At 36.6% G+C, this 21246-nt stretch overlaps 1 protein-coding gene across 4 annotated transcripts in view; it reads left to right on the plus strand.

The window, feature by feature from the left end:
- The first annotated feature begins 5022 nt into the window (after positions 1-5022).
- TENT2 (terminal nucleotidyltransferase 2) overlaps positions 5023-21246 on the plus strand; it is a 65118-nt gene continuing 48894 nt past the window's right edge. For 2 of the 4 annotated variants that reach the window (XM_058568584.1, XM_058568750.1), the window contains exons 1-5: positions 5025-5308; positions 5533-5601; positions 11269-11442; positions 11653-11742; positions 13942-14179. In XM_058568584.1, the coding sequence (XP_058424567.1) occupies positions 11306-11442; positions 11653-11742; positions 13942-14179 (465 nt within the window). In that variant the 5' untranslated portion in view covers positions 5025-5308; positions 5533-5601; positions 11269-11305. Of the gene's footprint in view, positions 5309-5351; positions 5602-11268; positions 11443-11652; positions 11743-13941; positions 14180-21246 lie in introns of those variants that run through there. The other 2 variants (XR_009223978.1, XM_058568669.1) reach the window with 2 other exon arrangements.

Genomic DNA, 21246 nt, shown 5'->3' on the forward strand with positions numbered 1-21246 from the left:
GCTAACATCCATGCCCATCTTCCTCTACTTTATGTGAGTTGCCTGCCATAGTGTGGCTTGATGAGTGGTGCGTAGGTCAGCACCCGGCATCCAAACCTGTGAACGCCTGGCCGCCAGAAGCGGAGCGCGCGTGGACTTAACCACTATGCCACTGGGCTGGCCCTAAATATTCACTCTCGAATTCACATCTTTTTAAATACTCTGTATGAGAACATAGAAAGTATTTGTAAGGCCCTTTTCCGCATACCAAAGAACTATGATTGTCTCAAGGAAAAGCACTCGTGGGATTGTTTGAGTTGCAAGCTGAACTAGCTGCTTTTATTATAGAACATCATTTTTTATTAAAATATCTATTGACAGACAAATTGGTTATTTAGAGTTGGGTATCTGGCAAATATTTTCTCAAAAATAAATGAAGTAAAACTATCAGTTCAGGGAAAACAATTGATAGTATTTGTCACTGATATAATTTATCTTTCAACAAAAATAAGATTTTTTTAAGAGTTACATCATCACTATGATCTTGACAGCTTCCAAATACTTAAAGATTCTTCTGATGAGATTGGACGTGATATTAACAAACATGATTTTTTGATAGCGTAGGATGAAATAGGTCAACATTTGGAAGATCTGCATAACTCACTGAATCAATATTTCCAACTGACCCCTGTAGGTAGGATGTTAAAATCAGACATAGTTTAAATGATTCATTCAATGTGCAAAGTGGAACAATAGATTTTTCTTTTCTCTTCTTTTTTTAATTTACCAGCTTTTTTCAGGTATAATTGACACAAAATAAGTTGTACATGATTTTACATATGAAAACACACATGAAATTATCACAACAATCGAGATAATGAACATGAATATCAGTCCCAAAATTTCCTTGTACTTCTCTGCAATCTTTCCAGTTTGCCCCTCTCAGCTCTCCACCTCCACCCTCCCATTTTCCAGGCTACCAATGACTTCCTTTTTCTCACTAAAGATTAGTTTGCATTTTCTGGCATTTTATATAAATGGGATCAACTAGTATGTACTATTTTTTGGCTGGTTTCTTTCACCGATCATAATTATTTTGAGAGTCATCCATGTTGCGTGTATATCAATAGTCAATTTCCTTTTATTCTGAGTAGTATTCCATTGTATGGCTATATCATGAATTGTTTGTCCATTCACTTGTTGATGGACATCTGTGTTGTTTCCCGTTTTTGCCTATTATGAACACAGTTGCTATGAACATTTGTGTACAAGTCTTTATGTGAACACATGCTTTCATTTCTTTTAGACAAATACCTAAGAGTGGAATGCCTGGGTCACATGTAAGTGCATGTTTAACTTTTTAAGAAGCTGCCAAAGCATTTTCCAAAGAGCTTGTACCATTTTACATTCCCATTAGTGGTGTATGAAAGTTTCAGTCACTCCACATTCTCACTAACACTTGGTATGGATAGTCTTTTTATTTTACCATTAAATAGGTAGGTAGTGGTATTTCATTGCATTTTTAATTTGTATTTCCCTAATAACTCACAATGTTGGATATCTTTGTATGTGCTTATTTGCCATTTATATGGCTTCTTTGGTGACGTGTCTATTCAAACTTTATGTCCATTTGTTTACTGGATTACTTATTCTCTTATTATTGAGGTATGAGAGTTTTTAAAAATATACATTCTGGACATAAATTCTTTATCAGATATGTGATTTGCAAATATCTTCTTCAGTTTTGGGCTAGTCTTTTCATTCTATTAACAGTGTCTATGGAAAAGAAGTACTTAATTTTGAAGAAGTTCAATTTATCACTTTTTTTCTTTTAAGGATAGTGCTTTAGGTATCATATCCAAGAAATCTTTGCCTAGCCTAAGGTCACAAATATTTTTTCCTGTTTTCTGCCACAAGTTTTAAGTTTTATATTTAGATCTATGATCCATTTTGTGTTTTCACATATAGTATGAGATTTTATTTATTTACTAATTTTTGCCTATGAATATCCAAATGTTCCAGCATTATTAGCTGAAAAGTCTTTCTTTTCTCCACTGTATTGCCTTTGTCCCTTGTTGAAGGTCAATTGACCATATAGACATGTGGGACTTTTTTTGAACTCTATTCAGTTTCACCCATCTGTTTCTTTCTCTTTATACCAATTCTATACTATCTGGATTAATGTAGCTTTATAATAAATATTAAAATCAGGTAGTGTAGTATAAATTCTCCAACTTTTTTCTTCTCTTTCAAAGTTGTTTTGGTTATTCTAGGTCCTTTGCATATCCATGTAAATTTTAGAGTTATCTTTTCAATTACTAAAGAAAGCTTGCTGGGATTTTGATTGAGATTGTGTTGAATCTATAGATCGATTTGGGGGAGAACTGACATTTTTACAGTACTGAGTTTTCTGACCCATGAACATAGTATATCTTTCTGTTTGACTCTTCTTAAATTTCTTTCAGTGTATTTTGTATTTTCAGTGTACAACCTATCTAGCTTTTATAAAACTTATCCCTAAGTATTTCATATTTTTGATGTTATTTTAAATGGTATTTTTAATTTCAATTTCAGATTATTCATTGTTTGTATAATACAAATACGAGTGACTTTTGTATATTGATTTTTTATATCCTGTAGTCTTACTGATTTCATTCAAAAGTCCCAGTAGCTTTTTCTAGATTACATAGGATTTTTCACCCTAGATCATGTCATCTGCAAGTAAAGCCAGTTTTACTTCTTCCTTTCCAATTTGGATGCCTTTTATTTCTTTTTCTTGCCTTATTGCACAGGCTAGGCCCCCCAGTACAATGCTGAAGAATTTCAGAGTGCATAAATCCTTGCCTTGTTCCTGATCTTAGAGTGAAAGCATTCTGTTCTTTACCACTAAGTGTGTTGTTTTTTATAGATGCTTTCTATCAAGTTGAGTAATTTTCCTTGTATTCCTAGGGATGGATATTGGATTTTGTCCAACGCTTTTGTTTCATCTATTGAAACAATCATATAGTTTTCCTTTCTTAGTCTTAGTTAATATGGTGAATTATATTGTTTGATTTTCCAATGTTAATTCAACCTAGCATTTCTGGGATAAGCCTCCATTTGGTCATGATGTATTATCTTTTTTATACATTGTGGAACAAAAATAGCCAGAATTTTGTTAAGAATTTCTACATCTATGTTTATAGGGATATTGGTCTGTAGTTTCCTTTTCTTGTACCATCTTGGGTTTGGGTATCAGAGTAATGCTGGCCTTGTATTTCCTCTTCTTCAACTTTCTGGAGGACTTTTGTAGAATTGGAATTACTTTTTCCTTTAAAAATATACCATGTTAACACCATAAAAAAGAAAGCTGGAGTGGATGTATTACCATCAGACAAATTACACTTTAGATCAAAGAATATTACCAGGCAAAAAGAGGATCATTTATAAAGTGGATCATTTCATGACAAAATAATTTTCATAATCAATTTCATTAAGGATAAATTAATCTAAATAATAGAACAATTCTAAATGTCTATGCATCTAATAGCACAGCTTCAAAAATACATGAAGCAAACACTAATAGAACAGCAAGAACTAGAAAAATCCATAATAACAGTCAGAGATTTCAATACTCCTTTCTTAATAATTAATGGAATGAGTAGACAAAAAATCCATATGTGCTAAATCCTCCAGTATTTAGAAGATTTGAACAATAATATCAACCAACTTGATGTGATTGACATTTGTAGAACATTTCACCCAACAACTGCAGAATACACATTTATTTTAAATGCACACTGAACATTTGCCAATACAGATCATATTGTGGGACACAGAACAAGTCTCAATAAATTTAAAATGATTCAAATTATACAAAGTATGTTATCTGATCATAATGGAATTAAATGAGAAATCAATAACAGAAAGATATCTAGAAAATCCCTCAATATTTCGAGACTATATGACACATTTACAAATAACCCATGGGTCAAAGAAAAAGTCTTTAGGGAAATTAGAAGGTATTCTGAAATGAAGGAAAATAAAAACACAATATATCAAAATGTGTGGGATGCAGCCAAAGCAGTACTTTGAGGGACACTTAGCCCACCAAATGCCTGTATTACAAAAGAAGAAACATCTCAAATAAATGACGTCAGTTTCCAAGTTAAGAAAACTAGAAAAATCAATTAAAAAAAACTTTAAAAATTAAAAAAAAACAAAGAAAAGGAAATAAATCTAAGAGCAGAAATCAATGAAATAAAAAACAAAAACAATAGAGAAAATCCATGAAAGCAAAAGCTGGCTTTGAGATTTGAGATCAGTAAAGTTGATAAGCCTCTCCCCAGATTGATCAGGAAAAAAGAAAGATGACATAAATTACCAATTTCAGGAATGAGAGCGGCGAGATTCTATAGATACTAAAAGGACAATAAAGGAATATTGTTAACAGATTTACAGCAATAAAGTCAACAACTTAGATATTTTCACAACTATTAAAGTTCACTCAAGGAGAAATATTAAATATTTGTGGAATTGGGGAATGTTAGCTATTACTATGGGCAGGGCGCTGAGTCCAGGCTTTAGAGATAAATAAGGCATTTTCATCCTCAAGCAGATCTCAATTCACTGCAGGGGAAAAACATCAAATAAAGCTTAATACCGATCGGCGCAGAAGAGTTAGGAATAACTGGGTCAGGAAAAGCTTCTCTGGGGAGGAGTCACGCGGCTGAGACACGAAGGATCAGTAAAAAAATGTTTATCAGAACAAGAGCTGCTGTGCGTGAGCTTGGGCAGGGGCCCAGAGCAGCCCTCAGCGGCCAGCCCTCTGCCCACTGCCCAATCCCCCTTGTCTCAGCGCAGCCCCAGCCCTCTGGCCACCAGCTCGCGCTCGCTGCGAGCCGAGCGGGCACCTCCGCCCAAGCCGGGACTCGCAGCAGTCGTGCGCCTGCGCATTAGAGCAAAGAGCTCCTAGGCGGGGGCGAGGCGGCTGCCGGAAGTGTGATCTCTTGCTCCCTGCTCGCTGTTCCCATCCGGGGTCACGTCGGTCTTCCGGGTGTTTCTGACAGCGCTTTCGACGCCGCTCTCTGGGCGACTTTTTGGTCTTCCGCTTCTTGCTACTGCCCCCACCTCCCACACCCATCCTGGCCCTGCCTCTTCTTGTGTCGTTCCTCCCCGGCCGCCGATCCCGGAGTTCAGATCGCAGTTAGGGTCCGGAGCCGGGCCCGACCATTCCGCGAGCCACTGCCTCCTCTGGCTCGGGCGAAAGCCACGACCGTGCTGCCCCCGCTTTGGAGCTCCCGGGCGGGCAGTGCCGGGGGGCCCTGTGCAGCCCTTCCGCAAGGACGCCGTGAGTTAGGGGGCTTCGGAGAGGGGCGCCGCCGTGTGGGCCCAGGCCGGGGGCGGGGCACGGGGAACTTTTGCTGAAACTGTGCAGTTTTGCTTCGCGTGGGAGGTTCCGGCCGTTTCTCTGAGATCCCAGACTGTTAGGCGGCCCCCGGCTGCGGGACTTGCTGAGGAATCTCAGGACCGCTTCCTTGTCCCACTCCTTTCTCTTCCCCGCCGCGTCCTCAGTCTAGGACCGGAAAGGAAGATTGCCTTGGGACCCCTCCATGGTGTTTCAGAGGGTGGTGAAGAACTAAGGTAAATATCTGGATTAGTAATTCAAAACTTGGGGCTTTTCATTAAATGGGCGCCGCTGCACAGGAAAGTGCGCGGGTTAGGACTCGTCAGATTGTTGCACACCCGCCCTTCCCCTCGGCCCTTGTGGGTGGCTCTTCGTCTCTCTCTGGGCCAGAACGCGAGGGGTTTATGTGCCTCTCAACTTCTGGATTAGCCGCGTAACCCGTCTTGTTTTGTCTCTCTCCGCTCTTTGTGTAAAATTGCGGTCGTTTGTTTAGTGTGCGTGTACCAACAGGGGGAACAAAACAGAAACTGTAAAACTCAAGCTAAATTGGCAACGGGTAACGCATGTGTGGTATATGGTTTTGTGAGGAAAGATCATGACTGAACGCTGTCTGTGTGTTTGTATTACACGTAACATACTGTTTTTGTAAATACCATCGTATCGTGTGGTTTATTACCGCAAGGCTGTGAACGTGTGTTGATGAACAGCCAAAAGGCTCTTAATGGGTGCTGATTAATAATAGTAACATTACTTTGTCGGTGTGATAGCCCCAATTATGTCTGATCTGGAAATGTCTAACAGGCTCCACGTGAAACAGTCCATTTATCATTCGTTTTAGAAATGTCCGTTTGGAACCCTGTGACTAGATTATTTGTTAACACTTGGATGGAGTCTAATTCTTAATAAACAGGAACGTTCTTTTCAAAACGTAGAGGTGGTTTTGACAGGGAGCGAGCAGGATTTAGGAACTAGACTTAGTGCTGGTGGAGAAAAGAAGTGAGTTTAGGAGATCAAATGCGTTTGGACAAAGTGGACAGATAACTTGGTTTAGCCACTGCAGTTCTGGTTTTTATACTAGCTAGATTCTGCTTTCCAGGGAATCATGATGAAGGAATTATGTAACCTTGAGTGTTCTCTAATTCATTGGAGGAGAGATCAAGTTTAGGACAGAAATTCCAGGTTGTAAGTTACAGGACCAGATATTATATCGCTAAGAATTACTTTATAAATTACTCCATTACAGCCTTGTCTCATGTTCAGTTATTTACAAATAAACCTGTATAATTTCCCGTTGGGTCAACGTTAGTCAAGAGCAGTCCTTAAGATTCTCTCCTTAAGGCAAGAACCAATGCAACAGTTGTAAAACAGTTCAAAATTTACCTCGATTATTCTGTTATAAAGTACAGATTGAGACACTGGTAACTATCCAGCTAAGAAAAATAGGATACCGCCAGTATCTCAATTTTATTTATTTATCGTAAAATTTCATATACCTGTTACCACGGTTGATGTGGAGTAGTGTTTTATATAGATCATTCTCTACTTAGTGAAGAAGTCTTTCATTCAGAAAATAAAGAAAAAGATTCAAAATTTTGTGGAGGTCCCATTAATTTCGGTACAGTAATAGTTTTGCTGGATTTTATACTCTTAAACTCTATTCTGTTTTAAAAATGTTCCCTTATATTGTTTATGATAGATTATTATTTTGGCGTCATTTTTATCTTCATCAAAATCAGTGTTGAAGGGGCTGGCCCAGCAGAGTAGTGGTTAGATTCTCCTGCTCTGCGCCTTGGAGCCAGAGGTTCCCCTGGTTTGGATCCTGGGCGTGGACCTACGCACTGCTCATCAAGCCCATGCTGAGGCAGTGTCCCACATAGAGCAACTAGAAGGATGTACAGCTATGATGTACAACTATCTAATGGGGCTTTGGGGAGAAAATAAAAAAGGAAAAAAGGAGGAAGATTGGCAACAGATATTAGCTCAGGGCCAGTCTCCCTCAAAAAAAAAAAAATCAGTGTTGAAATGTGTTAGAAAAAATATTAGAAAGAGGAATTGAAATTCATGGGCTTTTGGTTTACTTCCCTATCTCTAGATGGTTGTATGGGATACCTATGTTGGGGAGCATTGAATGCCATTGGTTACATTCCCTAGGAATGATCCTCTCCACTTCGAGGGCTAGCCTGGTTAAGAGCCAGACTTGAGGGCTAAGATTCATATTGAGGAGTACCCAACAGATACGTTGTTTTGGAGGGACTCTAAAAGCTTTGATGCTTATCTGGAAATTTAGGATATGCTGAACTCGATAACTGCCCTAAAGTAAACTTTTGGTTATAGAATCATTCCAAGCTTTTAAGCCTTGGATAATTTGGTTATTAGCTTTCTAGAGTACTTCTGGGCCACAAGACATCTTTTGACTTATTTTGGATCTTACCATGTAATGATATAGAAATAAGGTGAGGTCTGGGTTATTATGTCATTTTGGTTCTTCAAGTCTGAATGCTTGTGTTTAAGACTTTATTTGGTTCCAGAAGAAAAACACAAGCATAGTATTTATAAGTATAAACAAAGTGTGTAGAATTTTAACTATGAACTGAATTAAATAAATATGAAAATAGAATATTTTAATTCTAGTTTTTCTGAACACAAATTCCTTCCCTTGTTTGATCAGATCTGTAGTATCTATATTCCAGCAAAATGAAATATCAAGCAAAATTCATTATAATGATTTGTATTTAATGTCATTTTATCATGAATCCTATGAAATAGGAATTATGTTTTATGGGGATTTGAGTCAGGGAACCAGGGTAAAGAAGACCAGAAAAGAGTGTGAACCCAGGCAAAGGGAAGAACAAGGCATTATAATGCTGCCAGTTTTGAAACTGGCATTCTAAAAAAAGTGTACTTTTTTTTTTTGTGGGGAAGATCAGCCCTGAGCTAACATCCGATGCCAATCCTCCTCTTTTTGCTGAGGAAGACTGGCCCTGTGCTAACATCTGTGCCCATCTTCCTCTACCTTATATGGGATGCCGCCACAGCATGGCTTCACAAGCCGTGAGTTGGTGTGCGCCCAGGATCTGAACCCCAGGCCACTGCAGCGGAGTGCATGTGCTTAACCGCTACGCCACCGGGCCGGCCCCTGAGTGTACTTCTAATAAAAGATTCTCTGGAGTCCTGCTTTGTGCAAAATATTTTCCATTTCCTCTGGGCAGTGGCAATCAGGGAGTACAGTTTAGCAGATATGATAGGATTGATTTTTTAAAAAATCTCCTACAACAAGAGATAAAGCCTGCTGAAGAAAGTTGACAAACTCCTGTTTTCTGGAGGTAACACCTTGTCTCTGGTCCAAATTAGAGAGTCAGGCACTTGGGATGAGATCTCCTGGTGGCCTGAGACTCTTGTCCACAATCTGTTATGAACCTTGAACTGGTGAATCTTACTGTGTCCAGCCTAGGGAGTTTTAGTCTTATAGAATGGAAAGAATAAGGAACAAAGTTTGTATGAGGGATTTGTTTCTTCCCAAATCTTCCTCTTTTTCTCTACTATTGTCTCCTGCTCCAGTTTTTCCAACCATCTGGTCTCAACCCCCAAGGCAGCTACAATTTCTTTTAACTGCTTACATGTTATTTTCCTCTGTTGTCCTAAAAAAAAACAAAATGAAACTTTTATAGCTCATTCACATCTACTGAAAATGTGGATTTAGCACCTTTTTGTACCCTTTCTCATCATAAATTGTGATGTATATAAACATGTAAATATATAACATATAATATATTAATATATTTAATCTTTAAATAAATACAATATGTAGTAAATTATATAAAATAAATATATTACAATTTCTGTTTAAATCAGTATTTTCAATGTTTGTGTTAGTGTAAGAACCAAGTCGGTAACTGAATATATGTTCTTTTTTATATGAACTTTTGAGTGTGTTTTTTTTCTGTAGTTGAGTCATTTGTTTTTAACCTGCTGCTTTTCTGTTCCTATAATTTTTTCTGCTCTGTTAGCAGCACTCCTCTCTAGGGTCAAATATATCAGGTAATCTACCAGTTAAGTTTTTTTCCTTGTTGGGTATCTTCTTGAAGCCCTTTATCCTCTTGCTCTAATTTAAGCTATTAGCTTCCCTTCATCATCATCCTGGGGAATTTATTTTGTCTGTGCCCTGTGTTGGGTCTCCCTTTTCCTAGATTCCAGGTTTTCTTTTTCTTTTTTGGTACCTTACATGACTAAAAATGTTTTTATTCTCTTTTGCAGTGATAATATAGCTGGGTATAGAATTATAACTTGAGAGCATTTCCTTCGGGGACTTGAAGGCATTGACTTCATTGTCTTGTGGTTTCCACTGTTGCTATTGAGAAGTTCAAAGCCATTTTGATGACTAGCCCTTTGTTGATAACATTTTCCTCCTCTGTAATATTTCATAAGGTTCTTTTTCCTGATACTCTGAGATTTCACCATAATATGCCTTAATACGTATCTTTTTTTTTTTTTTTTTTTTTTTACTGTGCTTTGTACTCATTGGGTCCTTTAAATCTAAGGCTTGGTGTTCTTCAGTCCTGGAATTGTCTTGTTTTGTTTATTTGGTAATTTTCATCTCTATATTTTCTCTGTTCTTCCTGGAACTTCTGTTATATTAGATGCTGGACCACCACATAGTTTGATTCTCATATGTTTTCTCTCCTGTTGTCCTGCCTCCCTTCTGCCCTCACCAATTTTTCCTTTTTGTTCTAAGAGATTTCCTCATTGTTATCTTTTAACTTCTGCTTTCTATTTTTTAATTTCCAAGAGCCCTTTCCGCTTTTTAAATGGCAAATTCTTGTTTTATGTATGCAGTGTTTTTTCATTAATTATGGAGGTTTTTTTTGAGTTTTTATTTGTTCTTGGCATTGTTTTTGTTTATTTCTAGATTTTTTTTTTCTGCTGGTGATCCAAAAGTGGGAGATACTAAGAAATCTAACTGGAAGCTCTGTGTGCCTGGGTGGGCAGTTCAATACTAGGCTTCGTTGTAGGTTGCTAGCAGGGTTAACTTTTCCTTGGTGGACAACTGTTACTATGTTATAGGTTCTCTGGTTACTGGTGTTATATGGTTTCTTTCTCAGTTGTTCCATAGATAAGTTTTCTAATTGCCTGCTTTGGGAAGGTGGGCTGGGAATCCTATTTTCACTTTGTAAACTTTACTTAATACTTCTTTTCAGTTTGTTACCCTACCCTGCTTTTTGTAAGTTTACAGCCTTTTGGGATCATTCATTGCAAAGAATAAATATCTAGTCCCCTGCCTGGGTCAGTGAATGGTTCTGATTGCTTTGTATACAGGTTTTCCCCATTCCTATGGAGCAAGCCCTCTTTTATTGGAAGTCCTTTATATGAGTTATTTAGACTTTGAGGGGAATCTCAGAATTTTATAGATGGTTATTAGGCGATACAAATTCCTTCCCTTCTTTGATCAGATCTGTAAGATCTAAATCCTAGGAATCAGATTGTCATGTGATGGCATCGACTTTTGCATAAATTAGGTTGGGAATAAATGTAAGAATCTGTAGGATTTTTATTATATGTCTCTCTTAGGTAGTTGCTTTTTTATTATCAAAGTATGTGGTAATAACTTGATTTCTAAAAGATTTATTGATTATAGGGTAAATTTATTAGGGTAAATTCATCAGAAAATTAGAAACTTGCATATATTTTGCTATCATTTGAATAATAATATGGTTAATTTAGATTTAAAATTCATTATTGGTTTTTTTGTTATCAATAGTGTAACTTAGATCTATTTAAATTTTTAAAAATAGCTTTGCAGATGAAATTCATAACTTGGTAACTAATTGTTTTAAATAGCAGATACTAGTTACCAAAGAGTTCAGTCTGTTTAAGCTATAATAATTTGTCTTTTAAAACTATTCCAGGTAGAGGAATACATGTTCACTTTTAGTGAACAGGAGCATGTTCCCAAACTCAATTTTGGGTCGCCCGCCTTTCACTCCAAACCATCAACAACATAATAACTTCTTCGCCCTGTCACCAACTCTTTATTCACACCAGCAGCTTATAGATGCACAGTTCAACTTTCAGAATGCAGAGTAAGTATGGTGATATTTTGGCCCATATCTTTTGTAAATTTTATTTTCTACTTGACACAAACCTTTTTTATTTGAAACATTTGAAGTTATGGAAACTGTCATGTCTTGTTTTCTTTTGATAAGTGGAATATTTAGTTTGTCTGAAATTAGGTTTTTTGTTTTTAAGGAAAAAAATGTTTATTACTACTGTTCTTTTTTTGTTTTTGGTAGCTTGTCTAGGGCTGTGTCATTACAGCAGTTGACATATGGGAGTGTTAGTCCAATACAGACCTCAACTTCTCCATTATTTCGAGGAAGGAAGTAAGTACTTCTTACTTATTTTAAAAGAAAATTTTGCATTTCTGAGAACTGTATGACAGCGTATGTTGTATTAAAATTATATGGACACTGTGCCCTAAATTTTGTTTTCTGGGACCTGTGTGGTCAGTCCTGTCACAGAATTTTAAAACTTCTATGTATTAAAAAATTTTTAAGGATACTTTTGTTGATTTATTCCTGCCATTATAAGTTTTAGATGGAATGAAGCTGTTTTTTTCAGAAAACTACTTTTAATGAGATTTTTAACTAAATCAGATGGCTTTCTGTATTTGTATTTTCTGTGTTTAGGGCTTAGCCGTATGAATTTTGAGGGGACACAATTCAGCCCATAACACCTTCTTTCTAGTAAAGTTTAATATTTGATTTATCTAAATCTTATACAGGTAAGGTTCTATAATAAATATTATTGTAGTGAAAATTTCTACATGACATAAAGCTTTCCACAGAGAATTCAGGAGCCAACTAATTTTAACCAATTTGATTAAAAGAAATTGATGTATCAAGAAGTAATTATAATAGAACTTTAAAGGTGATTATTAAAATAAGATTTGGCAATATTTGTAAGATGTTGCTATTTATAGCCTATATAAAGATTCCATAACTTTTATGTCCAATTAAAAATAACACTAGCTAAAAATTGTTGATCACTTACTATGTAGTAGGCATTGTTCTGTGCACTTTACAAATAATGATTTGATTAAGTTTCACAGCACTTTGTGAGGTGGGTACTGTTGAGGAGAACTGACAGCTGAAAGGAGGAAAGCTGAAGCACACAGAGGTTAAGCAGTTAGTTGTTCAGGTAGAAGTGGCATAGCTGGGATTTGAACCCACGTGGCCTGGCTCCACATCCCATGCTTAGAAGCACTGTGTGTTGTTCTTCAAAGTTGTCATTGTAGAAAGCCCTATAATTATGCTAAAAGTATTGACTTTATTCCGATTTTTATTTTTTGGAAGTTGCCTTGATAGCCAATTTGTGAATCATGAATGAAAATAAATTCCATTAGCTCATAGTTACACATATTTTTAAAACAAAAATTGGCATTCTCAATAGAAGATATTCAGCATATAAAGCTCTAAATTACTTTTATGTTTAAAAAATATTAAATGTACTCTTGTGTTTTTAGTACTATACATTTTTACCTGTGAGTAGAAGTTCCAGTTATTTTGTAGATCTGTCAAGGAGAGAGGAATTGGCATAATCTGAAAAGAGTGTTGTAATAAAAACCTTCAGGTGGCTATGACCCATAGAATTTTAAAGCTTAAAAGGAACCAGACCATTTCTGATGGCGTAAAGAATTACCTACTTGACCAACTTTTTTATATCAATGAAATAAATCCTTTTTTCCAGCAAATAATTACTTTTTAATTGTTTTCCCCTTGCATTTTTATTTTGAAAATTTTTAAGCCTCCAGAAAAATTTAAATAATGCAAAGAACACCTATATCCTGTTTACTAGCTTCATCAATTAAAGTTTTGCTACATTTGTTTTTTCTCTGCCTCTTTTTCTCCCTACCCCCACATTTTTTTTTCTGAACCATGTGAAAGAAAGTTGTTGACATCATTTCACTTTACCACAAAGCACATGAGTACATTCCTCTTAAGAACAAGGATAGTCTCCTATATAGCCAAATTACATCAATCATGCCCAAGAAATTTAACATTAATGCAATACTGTTATCTGAAATGCAGTTTATTTTCAAATTTCCTTAGTCATTCAATGTCTTTATAGCTTTTTTAAAAAGTGAATATCTCTTAATTTGGTCTTTCCTAGAGCCAGGACATAGGTGGACTCAAAGAGCCTTTTTAAATTTATAGCACTCAGTTCACTTAGTCTTATCCTCCTTATGTTAGAGTTTGGATCTTTTATTGTTAGTGGTTCTATAAAATAGGAAGTTTTCACTGCTGAGATGAAACATTGGGGTAGTTCAAATGCAAGAGACTAACCCTAATGTATATATGTAGATTGTTTTTTTTTATATGCATTTATTACTACTCGTTTTTCCTGAAGTATTTTTCTAAGGCATCCCTTATGCTGAAAATGAATATTTTAAAGATTCATAAAGAGCTAGTAATGTGGCCTTGCTGAAAGGGTCAATATTGTTATTTATATATTTTTAATTGTTTTCTATTTGTATCAGAAAGTTATATCTTTAATCACTAAGGTATATTACTTGTTTTCAGGAGATTAAGCGATGAAAAAAACCTTCCTCTTGATGGTAAACGGCAGCGTTTTCATTCACCCCACCAAGAGCCAACTATAGTTAACCACATAGTGCCTTTATCAGGTGAAAGAGGATGCTCAATGCCGCCATTGTTTCATACACACTATGTACCGGATGTAGTCAGATGTGTTCCACCTTTTCGAGAAATACCATTTTTAGAACCTAGAGAAATCACACTGCCTGAGGCCAAAGATAAGGTAATAATAATGTAGATTTTAGTTTTACCTTTTGGGAAGTTAATATAAATAATGTATTAAAAGTATCAGAAATATCTAATGTTTTGGATTAAGTACAACATGCCTTTTTTGCACTGTTTAAAGTACTATTCAACACAGTTTTCTGTCTAAATTTGATTTTTTGATTTTTGTTCTTTTATGGAAATGCAGCTTTCATATCAGGAAATCAGATTTTCTCTGATCCATAAAAATCTGGGATTAGAGCCCAAAACATTTGGTTTCTTAGTTTAGAACTCTGTTGTTACTTATTCTTGTTACAGAAAAACAAGTTTTCATATGGATATTCTAATAAAGTGTTAAAAGGCATTTTCTTTCAGGATATTTGTGTTTCTCATGAGGTTTTTGAATGTCAGAAATAGAGAATCCAGGAGTCACTGAGAAAGAAATACATTTGAAGTGATATGATTAAGAAAGATTTATTAAAAACATTATTTATAAAAATCATTTCAAATGAAATGAAGCTATTAAATAATAATTCTTGGAAAGTGACAGTATCAGCATTGAGGACATTAGTTATTTAACACCAATATTAGAAGCATATCTCTTCTTCCTCCCCCGTATTTAGTGAAACCCCCCCAAAAAAATTCTAGGTAATGTTAGAGGAGTTTATAATGTAAGTATCTGCATTCTTTTGGATTGTCTATGGCTTATATTTGCTGTTTTTGCGTTTTCAAAGCTGTTCCACTTTTGAGAAGTAAGACGTTTGTAGGCTAAGGCAAATGAGCCTGAAGAGAGTATAAGGACTTTGTTTTACTCTTCTTCGGGTTCCTAGTAACTAGAATAGGTCTGGAACATAGTAAGTGTGCTGAAAATGCTAGGTTGTGAAAGGAACACTTGCTTCATTCCTGAGTTGTGCTGCTTTTCATTCCTCTATCATTCTTTTTTTTTTCAATTGAGATAGAATTGTATCATAAAATTCACTCTTAAAGTGTACAATTAAGTGATTTTTAGTATATTCACAAAGTTGTGCAACCATCATCACTATCTAATTCCAGTACATTTTCATCACTCTTAAAAGAAACCGTGTACCCAGTAGCGATCACTTCCCCAGCCCTTCCCCTTCTCCTTACCCTGCCCTGAGCCCTGCTCCTGGCAACCACTAATCGATTTTTTTTTTCTTTTTTTTTTTTTTGTGAGGAGATCAACCCTGTGCTAACATCCGCCAATCCTCCTCTTTTTTTTTTTTTGCTGAGGAAGATGGCCCTGGGCTAACATCTGTGCCCATCTTCCTCCACTTTATATGGGACGCCGCCACAGCATGGCTTGCCAAGCAGTGCGTCGGTGCGCGCCCGGGATCCGAACCAGCGAACCCTGGGCCGCTGCAGCGGAGCGCACGCACTTAACCGCTTGCGCCACCGGGCCGGCCCCATTAATCGATTTTTTTTTTTCCCTGAGGAAGATTCGCTCTGAGCTAATGTGTGTGCCAGTCTTCCTCTATTTTGTATGTGGGTCGCTGCCACAGCATGGCTGACTAGTGGTATATGTCTACGCCCGGGATCCGAACCCATGAACCTGGGCCCCTGAAGTGGAGCACACCAAAATTAACCACTATGCTGTGGGGCCGACCCTACTAATCAATTTTTTATGTCTGTGGATTTGCCTATTCTGGACATTTCATGTAAATTGGAGTCATATAATATGTGGTCTTGCTTCTTGCACTTAGCATGTTTTCAAGGTTCATCCATGTCATAGCGTGTATGAGTTCTTTATTCCTTTTTGTAGCTGAATAATGTTCCATTGTATAGATATACCATATTGTTTATGCATTCCTCAGTTGATGGACTTTTGGGCTGTTTCCACTTTTTGGCTATTTTGAATAATGCTGCTTTGAAAATCTGCGTAAAAGTTTTTGTGTGGATGTAGTTTCATTTCTCTTGGGTGTATATACCTAAGAGTTATGTGGTAACTCTGTGTATAACTTTTTGAGGAACTGCCAAAGTGTTTTCTAAAGTGGCTGCACCATTTTATGTTTCCACCAGCAGGGTATGAGTGTTCTAATTTCTCCACATCCTTGCCAGCACTCGTTATTGTCTGTCTTTTTGATGATAGTCATCCTAGTGAGTGTGAAGTGGTATCGCACTGTGTTTTTGATTTGCGTTTCCCTAATGACTAATGATGTTGATCATCTTTTCATTTGCGTGTTGGCCATTTGTGTATCTTCTTTGGACAACTGTTTATTCAGATAATTTGCCTGTTTTTAAATCTTATTTTTTTTATTGTTGAGTTGTGAGAGCTCTTTATATATTCTGAAAACTAGACATTTATCAGATATATGATTTACAGACATATTCCCGCATTCTGTGGTCTGTCTTTTTACTTTCTTGATGATATCCTTTGAAGCACAAAAGCTTTTCATTTGATGAAGTCCAATTTATCTGTTTTTCTTTGGTTGCCTGAGCTGTTGGTGTTTATGTAAGAAACTGTTGCCTAATCCAAGGTCACAAAGATTAATGCCTGTGTGTTATTCTAAGTTTTATAGTTTTAGCTCTTAGATTTAGGTCTTTGATCCATTTTGAATTAATTTTTATATATGATGTGAAGTAGGGGTCCAACTTTATTCTTTTACTGTTAGTCCAGTTGTCCCAGCACTGTTTATTAAAAAGACTCTGTCATTCTTTTCTTACTGTAAAGTAGGAAAAACAGTTAGGCAAAACAAGTGGGAGGGAGGAAAAAGCAAAGTAAAATGGGAAAAGACTAACTTGGGATGTTTTGGTACCATCGTTCCCCTCCCTCTTATTCTTTCTTCCTTCTTTGCTTTCTAATTTTAAAGAAACTCTTATAATGCTATAATGTGAAAGCCTGTGGTATAAATCAAATCAGATGAATTCTTTGAATGAATATATAAGAACTTTTTGCTATATTTGGGTTTTTAAAATATGTATGTAGGTGGGCCCATTTTTTATGGAATTTATTATGCATAAGTATTGAAGCTCTCTCTATTTTTGCATGTGTTTATATGTTTGTAGTAGTTAATTGTTAGAACTAACTAAATAACTACTAGTTCTGCATAGGGACTAGGTATATGTTGAGTCTCAGTAAATTTAATAAAATAATTCACATTAGTCAGTATATATCATCTAGTAAAGTATAGTTCCATAGCAATAACTTTTTTTTTGCTTAGTAGCATAGAAAAAGATTCTCTTAAATCTTATGTTTTTGGAATAAGCATTTATCTCAGAGGAATAAAGATATATTTTGTTGTTAAACCAATTTCTTTGAGTGCTACTCTCAACCTGCCTAGTTGTGAGAGAAAGCAAGCAAGCAGTTAGTTCTGTGTTCATTCTGTAAGCGAACACTTTTTATGAAAACTAACATTTATTGATGTCTCTTTTCTTCTAGGCATTCTACATATGCTATGTCATTTAGTCTTTTCAACAACCCCATGACATGGATATTATCCTAATTTTACTGAGCCTCAGAAGGCTAAATAACTTGCTCAAGGTTACAGCTAGTAAGTGACACAACCAAGATTTGACCCTTGTCTCTAATAATACAAAGAGGAGGAACTTAAGATGCTTAAAATTAAGGGTAGGGAGATGACATTCTTAGAACTGACTGTAATACTGGGTAATCTGTGACAGTAATAGCTAATATTTATTGAGTGTCTTTGCCAGCAGTGTGCTCAACGGTTTGTATGGTTTACCTCTGCTACAGTGTAAAGTGAATGGGGTATTCAGTGTGAAATAAAATTGGAGCAGTGGTTTGGGGCCTTGAATGCAAAGTAGAATGCCATTGAAGGTTTTTGAGAAGAGGAATAGCACAATCAGATTTGCATTTTTGGGAAGATAGTTCTTTGAGTATAGTGAAGTTTGGTTTGGAATGAGGAGGGCCTGGAAGGTGGATGATTACCTTGAAGGCTATTAAATTCATTCAGATGAGAGGTGCTGAAGCTTTCAGTTATGGCAGATGGTAGTGGAAGAGATGTGAGAGACCATGCATAAGGAAAATTGATAGAGTGTGTGGAGCGATTGAATATAGGGGAGAGAGGGAGGGAGAGAGACATCAATAACTCTAATAATTTGATTTCGGACTACTAACAGAGATAAGGAACTTAGATTTTGGGTGTATAAGCTAATTGAGGAGCTAGTCAGGAGCTATTTGGAACTATGGGAAAATCTGTGATAGCATTTTTGCTCTTGAAAAACCACATGTTCTGCAAATTGCGCACTAAGACTATAGGGCTATGGGAAAATAGGGCTGGAGCAGACTACTCAAAACCTAAGCAATTTTATAACCAGAACACTACCAAGAATAATAATTGATGCCTTGGGAGACAACTTGGACAGACTTGGTAGGCGGCTTAGCATGGTTGGATGCTGCTGCAGGGGATATTAAAAATATACAGAATAGAGCTGAGATGCTGGCTTATGGTGGGCACTGAGATGAGGCAGTTAAAAGTGGAGCTCAGAGTCAGTGAGGCTGCTGTTAAGGTAGACAGAAGGAAATACACTAGCAGAGAGCTGTGTGAGGCTGGGGGTATGCTGTATTGAGTGGGAACCCTGGATGCAGTTGCTTATTTTTAGTTATCTTAGATCTGTAAGGACTCCTGCTGTGCAGCAGCCAAGCTGAGGGCTTTTTTCCTTTCTTTTGAAGCTTATAGTTCCACAATTTCAGCTCCACATACAAATCAACTATCACATTAAATTGATACCGTTCTCCTATTTACCAATTGTCTATAAGCTAATTGGTATTGTAGAGAAACATTGTAGCTGAACTGGCAGTATATATTTCAGAAGCAAGGCCAGGGCAAGAGATATGAATCCTGAAGTCACCTGCAATAATAATATGACAGTTGAAACTCCTAGGGCAGGTTAGATTCTGTATTTATTTAGTATTTAACAAATATTTGTGAGTGCTTGCTGTGTGCTACAACATTGTGCTAAATATACATGGTCTCTTTATCATGTGCATACCAGTATAGTGAGAGGGAGAGCCATTAAAAAAATCATGCATTTTAAAATTTTATTTATTTTTATATATTTTATAAATGTATATATTTATTTATATATATTTTATTTATTTAATTTAATTTTATTTATATAAGTCCTATGAAGAAAAATTGCAGTGCTGAGAGAATGTGTTTGAGGTCTCGGGGATGGTCTAGAGGAGGTAATGTTTGAGCTGAAATTTGAAGGATGAGTAGGAGTTAACTAGTGAGAGTGGTGGGAGTGGGGAGAATGCTTTAGAGGGAAGGAACAGCATGTTTGAAGGTCTTAACGTAGAAAGGAGCATGGAGTATGCAAAGGACTGAAAGGAGCCCAGGGTGGCTAGAGTTTGGTTGATTAGGGGGAGAATAGCCAAAGTATGGTAGGAGAAGTAGGGAGAGGGGCAGATCATGCAAGGACTTGTATGTCGTTTTGGTCTTCAGCCTAAGAACCGTGGTAAGCTACTCAGGGTTTTTTTAAGGAGAGAAGAAAGATGAGTTAAAATTATTCTGATTTCATTGTATGAAGTTGAACAGTGTGGATGTAGTGAAATTATTATAGTATTCTAGGTGAAAGATAATGGTGCTTTGAATTAGGAAGTGCTGGTAGTTAAGATGAAGAGAAATTGATGGATTTAGGCTATATTTGGGAAGTGGAATTGATAGAATTTGATGATGGATTAGATTAGGTCTTCTAAGCCTCTGCACTATTGACGTTTTGGACCAACTTTCTTCAGCGTAGAGGGGCTGTCCTGCACATCCTAGGATGTCCAGCTGCATTCCTGGCTTCAACGCACTAGATGCCACTAATTCGCAGTTATGACAACCAAAAATGTCTATAGACATTGCTAGATGACCCCTGGGGGGCAGAATTGCCCCTGGTTTAGAACCACCAAATTAGATAGAGAAGATATTCAAGATTACTCCCAAGTTTCTGGCTTCGACAGCTGGTTGCATGGTGGTATCATTCACTAAGACAGAACAAAATGGAAGAGGAGAAAGATTTATATGTGTGTATTTAATAGGAATTGGAGGGTGAGCAGGGGCCTCATGAGTTCTGTGGACTTGTAGCCTTTGATGTGCATTTGAAACATCAAATAGACATTTAGAGATGATAGTTTAATATATCTAGATCTGGAATTCAGAGGAAAGGCATTGACTGAAAGTGTGCATTTGGTAATCGTCGGCGTATAGATGGTAATTGAAGCCAAGGGTATGGATCTGATTGTTCAGGGAGAGAAGAAAGTCTGGATCCAGGACTGACTGAAATTGATTGAGGAATGAATGGGAAAACAAAAATGGAAACTAAGAGTATATACAACTATTTTGGGAAATTTGTCTGTGAAGGGGAGGAGTTAAAGGTGGGAAGTTGGAACAAAGGAGTTTTTTTTTTTAAGGTAGGAAAAACTTTAGCAACATGTAAATGTTTATGGGAAAGATTCGGTAAGGAGGAGATTGACTGCTCTGGAAAGAAAAGAACAATCATGAATAAGTTTCTTTAGAAGGTGGAAAGGGCATGGGTCCTGGCTATAGGTGAATGATTGGCTTTAGGTAAGAGAAAAGGTTTTTGGAACTGGAGGATAGGTGGAGAGGATAGGTGTAGGTAGGAGGAAGTTTGCAGATATGGTATGGAGAAGTTCATAGAGTTTCCACGGTTGAGTGGCTTCTTCCTTTTTCTTTCTGAATTACTATGCAAGGTCATCTATTGGGAGTAAGGAAGATGAAGTAGGGTGTCCGAACTTTGAGACTAGTGGAGAAGGTTTGAAATAGCGTTTAATGGGTGCAGGAAATCGAGCTGACTAGAGAAACGGAGTGGAGAAGGTTTGAAACAGTATTTGCTGGTTAGTTTAGAGGGCTCACTTAAGATTGGTAATAATGAATTTATTATTAGTAATAATAAATCAGTCAGCTGATTCAGTCAGCTCCAGGGAAAGATTTTGTTTGTAGAAGTTTTAACTACTTTGAAAATTCATATTCTCTGTTTTGGAACCTAAAGAATTAAATTTTCGAAAATGAGTACCCCTGAGTTTAAATTTTTTTCTCTGTTTTAAAATCTTTTGTCTGTTTTTCAAGTTGCTATATTAACAAACAGAACTCATTTAGT

This window comes from Diceros bicornis, chromosome 1 (genome assembly GCF_020826845.1).
Source record: "Diceros bicornis minor isolate mBicDic1 chromosome 1, mDicBic1.mat.cur, whole genome shotgun sequence".
Classification (NCBI taxonomy): Eukaryota; Metazoa; Chordata; class Mammalia; order Perissodactyla; family Rhinocerotidae; genus Diceros; species Diceros bicornis.